General features: G+C 43.6%; 1 protein-coding gene across 4 annotated transcripts; it reads left to right on the forward strand.

Annotated features, from left to right (window-relative positions):
* Positions 1-7: 7 nt before the first annotated feature.
* On the forward strand, positions 8-11,394 carry ERI1 (exoribonuclease 1). Of its 4 annotated transcripts, none has more exons than XM_077345669.1 (7): positions 8-319; positions 4,775-4,950; positions 5,886-6,096; positions 6,568-6,651; positions 7,161-7,270; positions 8,137-8,251; positions 10,067-11,394. In XM_077345669.1, exons 1-7 carry the CDS (start codon positions 236-238, stop codon positions 10,304-10,306), a joined length of 1,020 nt encoding a protein of 339 aa, XP_077201784.1. In that variant the 5' UTR covers positions 8-235; the 3' UTR covers positions 10,307-11,394. The 4 variants fall into 4 exon arrangements, with proteins under 4 accessions (XP_077201784.1, XP_077201785.1, XP_077201787.1 ...); XM_077345670.1 differs by lacking the exon at positions 8-319 and adding an exon at positions 1,411-1,515; XM_077345672.1 differs by lacking the exon at positions 8-319 and adding an exon at positions 2,848-2,982.
* The last annotated feature ends 3,059 nt before the right edge of the window (positions 11,395-14,453 follow it).

A 14,453-nucleotide genomic window follows, 5' to 3' on the forward strand; every position in this document is an offset into this window, starting at 1 on the left:
GCTCCGTTTTAAGCCTCTCGGTCAAATTCCACTGCGCCTTTCCTTACGTCCCGCCTCCTCCAGTAATCAACCATCGACGAAAGAAGGGGTGGAGCTCAACGGGACTCACTTTCTGGCGTGTCGCATCGCTTCCGCCATTCCCGCCGCCAGGGCTGCGTTCCCTGCCCGCCAGTAACTTTTTGATTTTTTGGCGCCCGCCCGCCTCTGGTTTTGCACGTTTGGACGGCGGGCGGGAATGGGGGACCAAAAAGAGAACGTCCCGCAGCCGCCTCCGACAGAGAGCGAAGACAAAACGGCCGCCCGCACGAAGAACCCGCCGGTAAGCGATGCCGGGAACCATCTTCCCTCCCTTTCTCCCCCCCAGCCCCGCTCGCCCTGTAACGTCGTCTCGCGGACGAAGCTGCCAGTTTGCCTCACGTGACCCGAGAGGAGCCGTTGGGCGGCAACTGCCAGTTGGAGAGCGTTAGGGAGCGCGCGCTTTTCCTACGGGAGAACACTGGTGTTGTGGCGCGGTTGGGTTTGGTGTCCTTTCAGAATGGCCCCTCATGGGTGCTCTTTCCAGCCTGGGGAAGAGGAAGCTGAGAGGGAACAGGGTGGCTCTCTTTAAGTATTTGGAAGGTTGGCCCTTGGAGGAGGGCTGTTGGCAGCGGAGGACCCAAAGCAATGGGTTTTAAACTACATATAGATCAATATCGCCTAGATATCGGGGGGGGGGGGTTCCCAGACAGAGTAAAACAAATTTTGAGGCCAGGGGCACCTTTAAAACCAACAAAATTGTATTCAAGCTACTAGCTTTCGTGTACCGGCACACTTCCTCAGATACAATGGAAGTAATCAGTTCATACTTATAGACGAAGTGCCAGAGTCTATTAACATACCACATAATGAAAATGGTTAACAGATTCCAGAGATAACTAGGGAAAAAAACAGCAATTTGGATTTGCTTGAGAGTCGTGGAATCGACTGCCTAAGGAAGTGGTGCCTCCCTCACTGTCAGTTTTCAAGCAGCAGCTGGACAGATCCTTTTATCTTGGGTGCTTTAGGCCAGGCTTTCTCAACTGGGGTTTCATGATGGCCCTGGAAGGGTTTTCTGAATTGGTCGTGGGGTCATAAGAAGGTAGGCAGTCCTGTAGATAGGCCTTTCCCCAGAGCCTTAAGGGTCAAGCCTTAACGGTCAAAACCAATATCTTGAATCTGATCCAGAAACAACCTGGTAGCCAATGAAGTTGTTTCAACAGAGGCTGAATGTGGGCCCTCCAGGATGACCTGGTAAGGACCTGTGCAGATGCATTCGATACCAGTTGCAATTACTAAGTATTTTCAGTGGTCCCACGTAGAGTTGGGGAGTGGCAAAACCTCAGCATAGGTGCTGTATAGTCCACCCTCTAAGGATGGTATTTATTGCAGGGGAACCAATCTTTGTCATATCAGTTGTAAGTCTGTGAGACCTACATGTTCTACTTGGAGGTTGGCAAGCCCTGCCAATTGGAGCCCCTGAACAGAGAAACATAACAGGTGTGTTTTCTGGGGTATGGGATTCCCTCATGGAATATTAGATGTACAGTGTAGCTTTTGCACAGTAATCTTTTGCATATTTCTGTGTGTGCAAGTTCTGCTTAATTCAGTGAGGCTTCAAATTTGATCAGGATTAGGCTGCATATGTTGTAAATGAAGCCTCAGGGTTTATTATGTTCAAAGCACTTCATCCCGAGAATCAATTTGAAGCCAAGTCATCGAATCACGTGTAACAAAAGTTTTTTTTTTAAATCACCATGTGTCTTGTTCTGTGTGTCATAAAATGCAACAGGTTTCTAGATCCAAAAGTAATAACACAATGCTTTATTAATTCAGTTACAAAATTGATATGCTGTATTTCTACCCTGTGCAATGATACCAGAATGCATGGGCAAATTCTATCATTGAAGTTCTTGAGGCAATCGCACACTCTCAGCCTGATCTACCTCGCAAGATGCTTCCTCTGACCGAGGAACGGTACTGTACACAGGAAAGCTTACATCAGGAACAAAATTTTGTTTGTCTTGACAGCGCCACTGGATTCAAATTTCTACTGCTTCAGGCCCACATGGCTACCCACTTGAATCTATCTCACAGGGTTTAAAGATAAAATAGAAAAGGGGAGAACATTGTAAGCTTTTGTTGATGGGGGAGCATGTGGGATATTATTTAAAAATATATATTTTCCACATTCTCATTTTACGCATCCTTAAGTTCCTGTTTCTTGATCCCCCCCTCCTCCCCCGTTCTGCATGTGTTTTGTTCCGTCTATTGAACGGGTGGCCAAACTGGATCTCCAGATGTCCATAGATTATAATCCCCATGAGATTATAAAGATTGTGCATGCTTGCAGGGGCTCATAGGAATTGTAGTCCATGGAGATCTGGAGAGCCACAGTTTGGCCATCTCTTCTCTAGTGGTTGTCTTACATAAAACAGGTTTATTTTCAGGTTATCTCTGCAAATTTAAACCTTAGGGACATAAACTTGAAATAAACCGTTTTATGTTGAATTGACCACTAGAGGGACCCAAACACATACAGAATGAGGAAAACCCCCTGAAGAAACAAGAGCTCAAGGAGGTGTAAAACTAGCAGGTTATTTTAAAGCTGTTTGTTGGAAATAGGTCAACTTTATAGTATAAATACATTAATATTAAAAATAGAGCCGTAAATCACATAGTCATTATATGTTTAAGGTAGCATTATATGTTTAAGGCTGAAGGAGGCAGTTGTCTGGCCTCTGCTAAAGAAACCATCCCTGGATCCATGGTAGCCTGCCAACTACCGCCCTGTCTTGCACTTAGCGTTTTTAGGGAAGGTGGTAGAAAGAGCTGCTGTGGACCAACTGACAGCATTCCTGGAAGAAGCTACTATTCTGCTCAGTTAGGCTTCCAGTCTGGCCATGAGGTTGAGACAGCATTGGTCGCCCTGATGGATGACCTCCACTGTCAGCTGGATCAAAGCGGGTCAGTGCTGTTAATACTACTCGATCTCACAGCAGTATTTGACATGGTGGATGCAATAAGTGGTTTTTCCTTACAGCCCTCAATATGGTCAACCATATGCCAGTGTCTATATATAATTTTTTGCAATTCACGAGAATAATCTGAGAACTCAAAAGATGAGGTTAACCTGTTGGTAATCTGCCTGATTTTGTAAAAGATCCTCTTGGTCTGTTCTATCAGCATCATTTTTTGCTGCATTAATGGTCCATAATGGGTAGCCCCGGGCAGTTAAATCATTACTTAAAGTGACGCATGCCCGTTTATATTTGATAGCATCTGAGTTGTTTCTTTTGGTGCACAAAAATTGTCCAATAGGTAAACTAGTTTTTAGGTGCCGCGGATGAAAAGAATGAAAGTGCAGTAGCGTATTCCTATTCGTGTCCTTGTGGAATGAAGACACAGCTAGCTGATTTTTAACAATATGCACCATTAAGTCTAGAAAGGGAATTTGAGTGGTACTGGTTTGCATGCTAAATTGAATAGTGGGGTGTATAGTATTCATCCAATTTACTATGACCTCCCCATTGGTAAAGATAATAAAGCTATCATCCAGGAACTGTAAGGAAAAACCACTTATTACATGGCGTCGAGGCAGAAATATTCAGGATATCATCAGGCCCATAAAATGCCCTATTAACAATTTACCATTGGATAATCATCGTTGTGGCAAATGCATGGTATGTAAATATATGCTGGAAATTAAGGAATATCAGCATACCAATGGCTTTAAGGTACATATTAAACAATTTATTAATTGTGAATCCAGTAACATAGTATACATGATTATATGCAAATGTAAATTTTGTTATGTGGGAATGTCCACTAGGCCTCTTAAAGTTCAAATATCAGAACACAAGAGCCGACTGAGAAACAAGATCAAAGATGCTCCCCTCATCCCACATTAGTTGGAACATAATCATAGCTTAGAAGCATTTACATTCTTTGGACTGGAACAACTTCAATCTTCACTATATGCTAAGGACAACATTCTTATCCGCCTTCAACAATGGGAAAGTTTTTTTCATTCATCAACTGAATACTGTGATGCCATAGGGTCTTAATGTTAACATTAATTACAATTGTTTTTTGTAAAAAATAGTTTTGGTTATTTGCTGTAATGGATCTGGCCCTTTTAACTAATTGACTACACCTGTAACTGCTAGCTTCTCTATAAATGTGAATTGAAGGTAGCCTTCATGGGCACTTTATGAAATCCCCAGACTGTGATGAGCATTTGCAAATGTAATACATATTACTATAACATAACTACACTGGAAGGTATGTCTTTTTGTAGCTTTGTAAAATTATGAATTATGGTTTTTTGAAAGTGTATATGGGTATATTTTCAACCTGTTTATTTACTCTGCAGAGCAACCACTGATGAGGATACGCAGAAAGCGGGTTATTTACCTAGGATCCCGTTTTGGTTAACTCTTTATCATTATTTGGACTTTTACTAATAATACAGAGAGGACTATTACACTATTTTGCCTTGTGATTCCTTTTTTCTTCTGTAGTCCACAACTGTCTTGTAACAAACTGTTTCAAAACTTTCAGTCAAGTTGAATGTGTGTGGGTGAGAAAGAGCCCTTATTTTGATGCTGCATCTCTGACTAACACATGGTTTTCTATCATGCTCATTTTGTTGTAGACATAAGCCAGCAGGCTGAACTATTGTTTTGCGATTTATGGGGGACAGTGGTGAGAATGTTGTTCTAAATAATCTGATTTTTTCATATGGCTTGTCTTTCAGGGCAAGCAGCACTGTAGGCTTGATGGTCAAGACGATAATAAAAAGAAATCCACAACCACTTCAAGTGACTTCAGTGACCCGATATACAAAGAAATTTCTTTAACAAATGGCTTTATCAATAGAATGAGTAGAGATGAACTTCGAGCGAAACTTGCTGAATTCAAACTGGACACCAGGTAATCATTTGCTGGGAAACTGTCTTCTCTATAGTCAAAAGATGGTTTTTGACCTCCGTGTATAATATATATGGAGGCCCTGACATGGATGGCTCAGGCTGGCCTGCTCTCATCAGATCTCAGACACTAAGCAGGGTCATCCGTGCTTAATACTTTGAAAAGTAATAAAAGTTAAAAAAACAAAAACAAAACAAAGATCAGGGAGCCCAAGCAGGCAATTGTCTCTTGCCTCGAAAATCTTGTAGGGCCAGGGGTAGCCAAAGTGTGGTTCTCCAGATGTTAATGAACTACATTTCCCATGAGCCCCTGCCAGTTGGACATGCTGGCAAGAGCTCATGGGAATTGTAGTCCATGATCCTCTGACAAGCCACACCTTGGCCACTTGGTGGCACTTCACATGCACTCACACACACATGCAAATCTGTTATGGGTTCCAACTATAAGGGGTCTTTACAGTCGGAAAAAGGAAAATATGGGGAGAATAGATGAAGAGAAAGCTTGCAACATGAAAGCAGCTTAATACGAGCAGAATGACACTAAGTGTGGACTCGGAAATATTGGATACAACCTAGTTAACAAGCTGTTAATAGATTTTTAAAAATCTTCCATGTGTCTGTCATGGCAGGGTTGTACTATAAAGCTGTTATTACAAACACATTCTAGAATTCTGTAGTATTCTCACCTAAATTCTAGAATTCTTGAATTCTGTAGCAACTCACCTAAATCTAATGGCTTATAACGTTTTGTAGATGGTATTTCTGTTATGTCATTTTCTTTTGTTTTGGGAGTAGACTTTAGTGCTCATGGCCCTTGCCACTTCCTCACTGCTTTTTGAATTGCATGGCATTTTTGTTTTGAGTTGGAAGCAAATTTTGGGAGACAACGTGGCTATAAAGTGGAACATGACTGATAGATTAGCAGTTTTGTTTTCGCAGGGGAGTGAAAGACGTTTTGAAGAAAAGACTGAAAAACTACTATAAGAAAGAGAAGTTGATGCACAAGCAGCCCACTGATGGAGACAATTACTACGATTACATCTGTGTTGTTGACTTTGAAGCAACCTGCGAAGAAGGCAGCCAGCTTGAATTTACACATGAGATCATAGAATTTCCTATTGTCTTACTAAACACTCGGACTCTAGAAATCGTAAGTGGCTCTGTGTTTTCAAGAAGTAACATCCGTTTCAAATATAACATAAGTAACAAAATAAGTATAGGGCACTATAGCCTCTTCAGAAACTTAAAGTATTTTTCTTACTTGATGTGGGCTTATTATACAGCTTAAAGGGACTTTACCAAGCCAGAGAACTGTGTTGCTGTCTTAAAAACAGGACTGCTTTTAATGTCAGAGGGAAATAAAACACTGAGGATTAAAAATATGACACCCCTGCATGCACACTATTGTGTAGAATGAGTATAGGAATCCCAGTCTCAAAAAAGCATTTACATTTCATCATGACACAGGACAATATTATGATTTCAGATTTAAAATCCTGTTTTTTCTGGTTGGACAGCTGTTTATTTAGATTCCTCGGTATGTTAAAATGCTATCACAAGCCCACATTTATTCTTAGGGGTTGTTACCAAATTACTTTATCTTTTTACTTTCATCTTGCAGGAGGACACATTTCAACGATACGTGAAACCAGAGATTAATCCTCAGCTTTCCAATTTCTGCGTAAATTTGACAGGAATCTCTCAGGTAACTTCTTCCATGCCAGTTCACAATTATGAGTGCAGTTGCAATGGACTGTGGCTAACAGATTAAGCTTTCTCAAGACTCCCGTTCCTGCTAGTATTGCTTAGTTCTAATGTTCAGTATAATCCACTCTCCAAGATAACATGGCTTGTTTTTTGTACCAGGACTTCTGCAAAGTAGAAGGTACAGGTAAACAGCAGTATTGTTGCTATTATCCAAATTATTTGGTTAATATAAACGTGCCCTTGTTCATCATTTTTATCCTGCTCAGGAGAACATGTTACGTAGCTATCTAGAAAACTTTATCAGTCTGTTATGACACAGGGAAACGCCTGTGAAAATAGTTCCCCTTCATTTCAGGTAGCAAGAAACTCATAGAACCCTTGGTGTGTGCTGCTAGCCTTGTTTCTAGTCAGCAAATGGTCCCAGATGATTTTACCTCTCATTGTTTATCATTCTTTGGGTATGCAATATTTGTATTTTCATTGGACACTGATATTTTATATTTCCAGGACCTTGTAGACAAAGCAGATGAATTCCCTGTGGTTCTCCAACAGGCCGTCGATTGGATGAAGCAGAAGGAACTGGGAAGCACATATAGTTATTCCATATTGACTGATGGGTCAGTAAAGAGCTGTTCATGTGTACTTACTCTCAAGACAGATAGATTTTATCAAAATCAAGCTACATGCTTGTTTATTTATTTTGAGGCTTATAGGCCGCCCTCTTCAAATGGTCTTGGCACGGCTTACAACATTGTAAGGATTAAAAACCTGTACAATAAATAGTTTTAGTAACTATTCATTCTAAAATTTTGAGTGGGGATGTTCAAACAGTTTAAAAAATGTTAAGGTCGGGACCTGTGAGGGAAAATTAGGGGTCTCCGTCTTGCCCCCCTCACAGGGTATGCCGGACTCAGGCTGCCCCTCCAAGGGTCCCATGCATGCTGTGTTTGTGTGGGTGCTGAATACCTGTCTATCCTCACAGGACCAGAGTTTTTTCTGTAGTTTTGCCCTGATATTGTGATTAATAGTCAAATTCTCACACCCTCTTACTTTGTACTTGCATACTCCCTGAACAGAACAATGTTGTGCTGACAGTAAGGAAAATTGCATATCGGGGAGTATTGAGAGGAGTAATCTTCTGAAACGGTAATGATTGGGGAAGGCACTGGCAAACCACCCCGTATTGAGTCTGCCATGAAAACGCTCGAGGGCGTCACCCCAAGGGTCAGACATGACCCAGTGCTTGCACAAGGGTTACCTTTACCTTTAATCTTCTGAAGAGAGTGCATAAACACTTAATCTGAATGCATTTTTGCACTCAGATTCTTACAGCCAACGGAACTCAGTGAGGCCCTGTGTAATTATGTAAAACATCTCAGCTTGTTTCTGTCCCACCTATACTCGCAGCAGGATGTCATTCAGTTGCTCTTCATAGCAGGACTTCTTTTTATACCCCAATTATGTCTCTCTTTTCTTCTTTAAGATCTTGGGATATGAGCAAATTTTTGAATATCCAGTGCCGGGTTAGCCGTCTTCGATATCCTTCTTTTGCGAAGAAGTGGATCAATATTCGCAAAACCTACGGGAACTTTTATAAGGTCTGTGTTAGACTCTTTTCACTATCTGGAAAATTCACTGTACTGGGAAAATGAAAGCCTGCCAGATGGTTTTCTTTTCTGGGGACAGTGCAAGGGTCCTAACTGTATGTTGAGACTAGCAACCATGTATTTAGAGCTCTCTTGTGCTGAAGCTGGTATGGCATCCGAAGCATAGCACTCTTCTGAAATTCAGAACCTTGTGTTTTTTTTCTTTGCTTAAAATGAAAAGATTTACAGCCCCAGTCAAAACACTGGATCAAGTAGCAGAATGTAACATGTAATTTTACCACCCACGGGGTGGAGTGAGATGAGCACTGCAGCCTGTACATTATGGTTTAACCAATGCTTTTGACTTTTCCCAGGATCACTGTTCATAGCTTTGTCCTATCCTTCAGAGCAGGGGTAGTCAACCTGTGGTCCTCCAGATGTCCATGGACTACAATTCCCATGAGCCCCTGCCAGTAAACGCTGCACTAAGTCCAGGTTGCCTGATAATGCCATCCTGCAGGGGCATTCCCTAGACTGCAGCCCCAGTTTGAAAAGAGGCCCGAAGGTCTAGCACAGCGGTCTCCAATCCCCTGGCCAGAGACTGGTACCGGTCCGTGGATCAGTTGGTACTGGTCCGCGGCTCCTCCTCATCCTCCTCCCCAGCTTCTGCCTCGGGAGCTGCCCTGCCACTCTGCCGCTGGCTCACCTTTGGTGCTCTCTAGCAGCAGCCATGGCTGGGGCTCCCCCTCGGCGTGGCATTGCTCAGCTGCTGCTGGCAGGGTCCCCCAGCAGACGGCAGGAAGTCAGGGGCGCAGGCGGGAAAGCAAGTGGAGCAGGGTTTCAGGCAACGGCAACATCCCTCAGCAAAAGACTACCTCCGCCCCCCTGGGCCTCAGTAAAATTGTCAAGTGTTGACCAGTCCCCGTTGATAAAAAGGTTGGGGGCCACTGGTCTAGCATACAGAATGGCTTCAGGTCACAAGGAGGAGGAAGGAACTGGCAAGAAGCTGATTCCAGACAGCACATAACCTGGCGCATCAGGCAAAGAGCAGATTTCCAAGACTGTTCATTCATTCTTGTGTATACCCTGAACTAGCCTACCACATCTGTGCTGTTTTCTGCCAAGACTTTCAACCACTTCTGAAGTCTTACCAATTTAGCCAAGGTTCATGAAAAGCAGACTACAGCTGCAAGAGGGAGAAATGGGAAAGCATCTTAAAGAGATTAGGACTGTGGGAAGCCCTGGCCTGGCTTCAGACACTAAGCAGCATGTTGGCCCTGGTTAGTATTTAAGGAAGATTGGCGTTGCTACACAGAAGCAGGCAGTGCCAAACCACTTCTGTCTCCTGCTCTGAAAACCCTACAGAAGGCTTTCTCAAGCAGCGTTTCATGAAACCCTGGGGTTTCATGATGGCCCTGGATGGCCCGATTGGGTAGAGATTAATTTTTTATATATTTCCATGGCCAATGATGGGCCTGGAGAGGGTAGGAAGGAGAGGGAACCAAGGTGGGCAAGTACACACAAGCATATTCTGCATGAACGCAAGTTAGCTGTGACTTGTTAGCAGAACCTGCCCCCTGGTGGAAATCACTTTTGAATGTTATTCATTGACACTGGATTAGGACAGAGCAACCTCACCCTGTTGCTCTTGCAAGTCTAGCTGGCAGACGCTTTTGTCCAATATGAATGTGAATTCTCCCCCCCCCCCATTGCCTGTGGTGAAAAAATAAGTCAAGGGCACTTTTTAGACAGGACAACTGAGTAGTGCAAGCATACATATTGCCTTAGTTTTATCCCAGTCTCTAACAGGATTTTTTCTGTTAACAGGTTCCCAGAAGCCAGACTAAACTGTCCATCATGCTCGAAAAGCTGGGGATGGACTATGACGGACGGCCTCACAGTGGACTCGATGATTCAAAGAACATTGCGCGGATAGCCGCACGGATGCTGCGCGATGGATGTGAGCTCCGGGTGAATGAGAGGCTGCACGGAGGGCTCCTGCTGCCCATCTCCTCCACTGCTCCACTAGAGGGAGCTCCTGCCCCACAGATGTCCAAGCTCAGATAAAAAGTAGAAAATCCACCTTTGCTGTCTTTCGGATCCTAGCCTGGGACTTCAGAATGCCGCTGCAGTGGACTCCAGGGCTAGCTGCTCACTGGCATGTCCTCTTTATCATGGCACCATTTATTTAATTAGTAAGGTTTGTGCATATTATGTTCTTTGACGGTCGCAAGCTTGGTTTAGAAAAACTTGGAGTATTTGTTAAGATGGTGCTATAAAATAAAGCAGCCACTTTGGGCAGCAGGTACACAAGTTAGATACATAGAGTTCTTTTCATGACCTTGTAAGAAATGAGGGGTGGCATCGGGACTGATTTGTTATGGCAGGAGGCATTCCCCCCAAAAAACCCAACAACAACCCTGTTTCCTGCATTCATCACAATATCTCTTTTCCCACCAGTGTTTTTGAATTTGATCCAGCTGGGCGATAATGCACTTTGAAATCCTCCTTTGATTCCAACAGGAGAGAGAAGCATGTGGTTGCATTTCTCCCATTGGAAGTGCAAAGTGCTTTACCTTGGCTGGATCGTGCCCATTCTTTGCCACTACTTCCTGTATTATTTTGCATCTTGGGTTTGAATGCAACCATGGTATTGATATGTTTCTGAGACCAAAGACAAACTTGTGATTGCCATGTATATAAATGACTGCGAAACAGTCATGAAACCTTACCCAGTCATCTGTTTCAACTCTGGCTCTTTGAAAAAAGATACATTTCAAATTCAGTGTAAGATCTGCCTTAACAGAAAACCTCCAATTTAGACTGGCATGTCAAAGAGGAAACCTTTTTCAGCATCCATATAAATGAACAACTTGTGTAATTTGCACACCATTGCGGATCTGCAGACTTCTGCCTTTTGACCTGCTTTGTTTGTTTGATCACATTTTTAAAATCCGGGCCTATCTCCACGCAGCTCTGGGCAGCCTTTGTTCCTGGTTTCTCACCATCACTACTTTGGCAAAGCCACACCACAGGCTGGACCATCAGCCATGCCCCAGTTTCTAACACTATTCCATTCTGTATAGTTCTATATAGCTTTCGCGGCCTTATGTGCATCAAAGTTTGATCAGCCAAATAAACATTTATTTCCAGGAGACGGTTAAGTTGCATGTGTTCCACCCTGTCCGCCAAAAATCTTGGCAACAGAAGTTATTTGACATCACCTTCTGCAGTAGAATGTTTATCAACATATCCCTGAGCTTGGATAGCCTGATCTCCTCGGAAGCTAAGCAGGGTCAGCCCTGTTCATTATTTAGATGGGAGACCCCCAAGGGATACCAGCGATAGAAAAACCACCCCTACCCCTGGACATCTCTTGCCCGGAAAACCCTATGGGGTTGCCATAATTTGCAAACTTGTCAGTGGTTTGGGAGCTGCATGTGGCTATTCCCAACTGTGGCACTGGCCAAGTGTTTCAGAAAAGTTAGCGTAAGGCCTCTACCCAGTGGGGCTTGTGATTGGCAAGTGGTTCCCACCTTGAGGCAACAACCCGTGGAAGGACAGGTAAGCCATCCCTGAGGTGCAGTCCTCATACCAAGGATGTTAAGTCAATATGATTCTTTTGGTCGAGGGCAACAGGCTTCTGGCTCTCTCTGAACCCTTGAGGCAGCACAACTGCCCTGAGATTCCTGACGCAGCCAATGCTTTTGTGGGCAGGTGCCTGGGGATTCCAGAAGCATCACCATTGGCTCTAAAAAATCTCAACCTACTCAAGAAAAAGAAGATTGAGGCTGTATTGGTTGGGGTAGCCCGCCTGCCTGCCATACGGGAAAATAAGTGAGAAAAAAGATCACTTTAAAAAGAAACAAATCTTTCTTTTGTATAGAATGGGCTTTTTCAACCAGGGTTTTGTTGAAACCCTTTGGTTTCTTGAAGGCCCTGGGTTTCCCAAATGAATGGGAGTTAATTAATTTTTAAAATATTTTTTTAATTTGTTAAAACATTTAGTGGGTAACGTATGGTCATGTCAAATCCCCCCCCCCCAATGGCCAAGGATGGGCCTGGAGAGGGTAAGAAGGGGAAGGGCCCCCAGTGGACATGTACACAGCTCTGCTTCCCAACCATATTCTGCACGATCATGCCACTTCTAGAGTTTCTCAGAGTCTGAAGAATGTTTCATGGGTTTCTAAACGATAGTTGAGAAAGGTTGGTTTAGAATGACATATGCTTCCAATTTTAACATAGAAACAAAACATCAGTCTTGACCAAAATTTGAAAAAATGCTGTTTGCCCATGCCAGATACAATACAGATCTACCACCGCGTTGAGCAAAGTAATTTTCTACTGTGAATTCACAGATGTTTGAAATCCGAGGTTTCCCCAACTTTCTTTCAGTGAGCACACCTGCCACAGAACCCCTGAAATTTGCAGAGGCATTCTGAAGCATACGCTCAGTTCAGAGCAAGATTCAGGGATGACCCAGTATGACACAGAGAGTAACGTTTTTGACCTGAACCAGGGTGATAGCAGCCCAGTTCCGTACTCTTATTGTGATCCTCACTGGAGAACTTGGAGTCTGTTGCAGCCCCTCACCCTAATCTCCCTCACAGTGTTCTGTGGATAAACTAAGATGACCTCTTGTATACTGAAGGAAAACTATCAGGTTTCTCAGCTGGCCCCTCACTATATGAGCAAGCTGCCTTTCCGCTGGTCTCACTATTAATCTTTGCACTCAGGCCCCGCTGGGTGATCATCCTCCCTAGAGCTCTATGTTCTTTCATGAAGGGATGCCTGGCTTGGCAGGCTGTTGCATGGCTCACACTGTGTTCCTTGGGGGAAACGGCCAAGTGAGAATGTGCAGAAGAGTTCTCAGCACCTTATCATGCCCAAGGTCAACACGGGGTTATCAGACCTTAGTAAACAAGATGATAGGTTGCCAGTGGACAGTGGCCTGCTGAACGCTTTGCTGGACAAAGGCTATAAAAAGAAGTCTTGCCCCATGGTAGCCTCAGCTTAGCTTTCCTGGTTTGTTGCAAAATCCTTAGGACCTGGGGGGGGTGCAACCCAGGCAGAGGGAAACGTTTTATAGCTCTGTTGATTTCAGCACAAGGAACGGATGTGCCTGCTTAACTCCTCCATGAAAGCCTGAGCTGGGGGTGTTGGTGGCTGGGAACACAAACTGTACTCTGCAGTTTGGAAACAGTGTGCAAACTCTCACCACGCTTCCCAGAGGAGTGGTGTGCAATTATTACCCCTGCAGATACACTCATCTGAACACTGTGGAATGCTCTGGATCTGTCTTGAAAGAAATGGGAATGAATGTCTGGCACTGACAGTGTGCCCCCAACTCCTGCTGGATTGGTTTCTCAGTCTAACTTCCAGGCTCTTTCCCGTCACTGGGAGCCCTGTTACTCCTTTAAACACTCATGTTTGCTTTTACCTCATTTGTTTACTTTGCCATTCCAGTGTCAAAGTCCTAGCTGTGCCCAATTGCCAGTGCAGACAAACAGCCCTACTGAATTTGATGTACCGATCTCTTCCAAAATTAATAAAGTATTGTTGGCAGCTGTGAATACACGCAGCTTTGCCATCAAGGGCATAATCCAGTCAAATAAGTACTTATCTCCCATTGCAATGAATGAAACTGCAAAGTGCTTTTGTTGCTTGTCTGTACGTGCGCGAGCTGTATAGATAATCCTCTCTCATTCTGTGTGTGTGTCTCTGTGTATATGTCTTTGTGATTGTCTACATTGTCACACATACCTGGCAAAAGAATCTTGGGACCTTGGAAAACTGGCTGAAAATGACTACATAGTATGTGTCACCATTGAAATAGGTCATTACAAAAATAAAACATTACAAAACAGCAAGTATCACAAGGCTGTGATGCTTCCACATGAGAAATATAGGGAATTGCAAAATTGGCCATGAGTATTGAGTTTCATATTATAAAAAGAAGAGGGGATCTAACATTGCTGCATAATCTGAGATCTTTTGGCCAAGACTTAAGTTTTAACATATTAGTATGTTGGCTTTTCTCCCATCACCTTGTTAGAACTTGTTCTGCACTATGCCATTTAGCAGCAATGTGGTGTGGTGTTTAAGAGCAATGACCTCTAATCTGGAGAATGGGGTTTGATTCCCGACTCCTCCATGTACAGGCAGCTGGGTGACCTTGGGCCAGTCACAGTCCTGTTAGAGCTATTCTCACAGA

This window comes from Paroedura picta, chromosome 7 (genome assembly GCF_049243985.1).
Source record: "Paroedura picta isolate Pp20150507F chromosome 7, Ppicta_v3.0, whole genome shotgun sequence".
NCBI lineage: Eukaryota > Metazoa > Chordata > Lepidosauria > Squamata > Gekkonidae > Paroedura > Paroedura picta.

Coding starts and splice junctions, on each gene's coding strand:
- ERI1 (XM_077345669.1), top strand. CDS start 236: ATGGGGGACCAAAAAGAGAACGTCCCGCAGCCGCCTCCGACAGAGAGC. Junction 320..4,774: donor CCCGCACGAAGAACCCGCCG/GTAAGCGATGCC, acceptor CTTGTCTTTCAG/GGCAAGCAGCACTGTAGGCT. Junction 8,252..10,066: donor CCTACGGGAACTTTTATAAG/GTCTGTGTTAGA, acceptor TTCTGTTAACAG/GTTCCCAGAAGCCAGACTAA.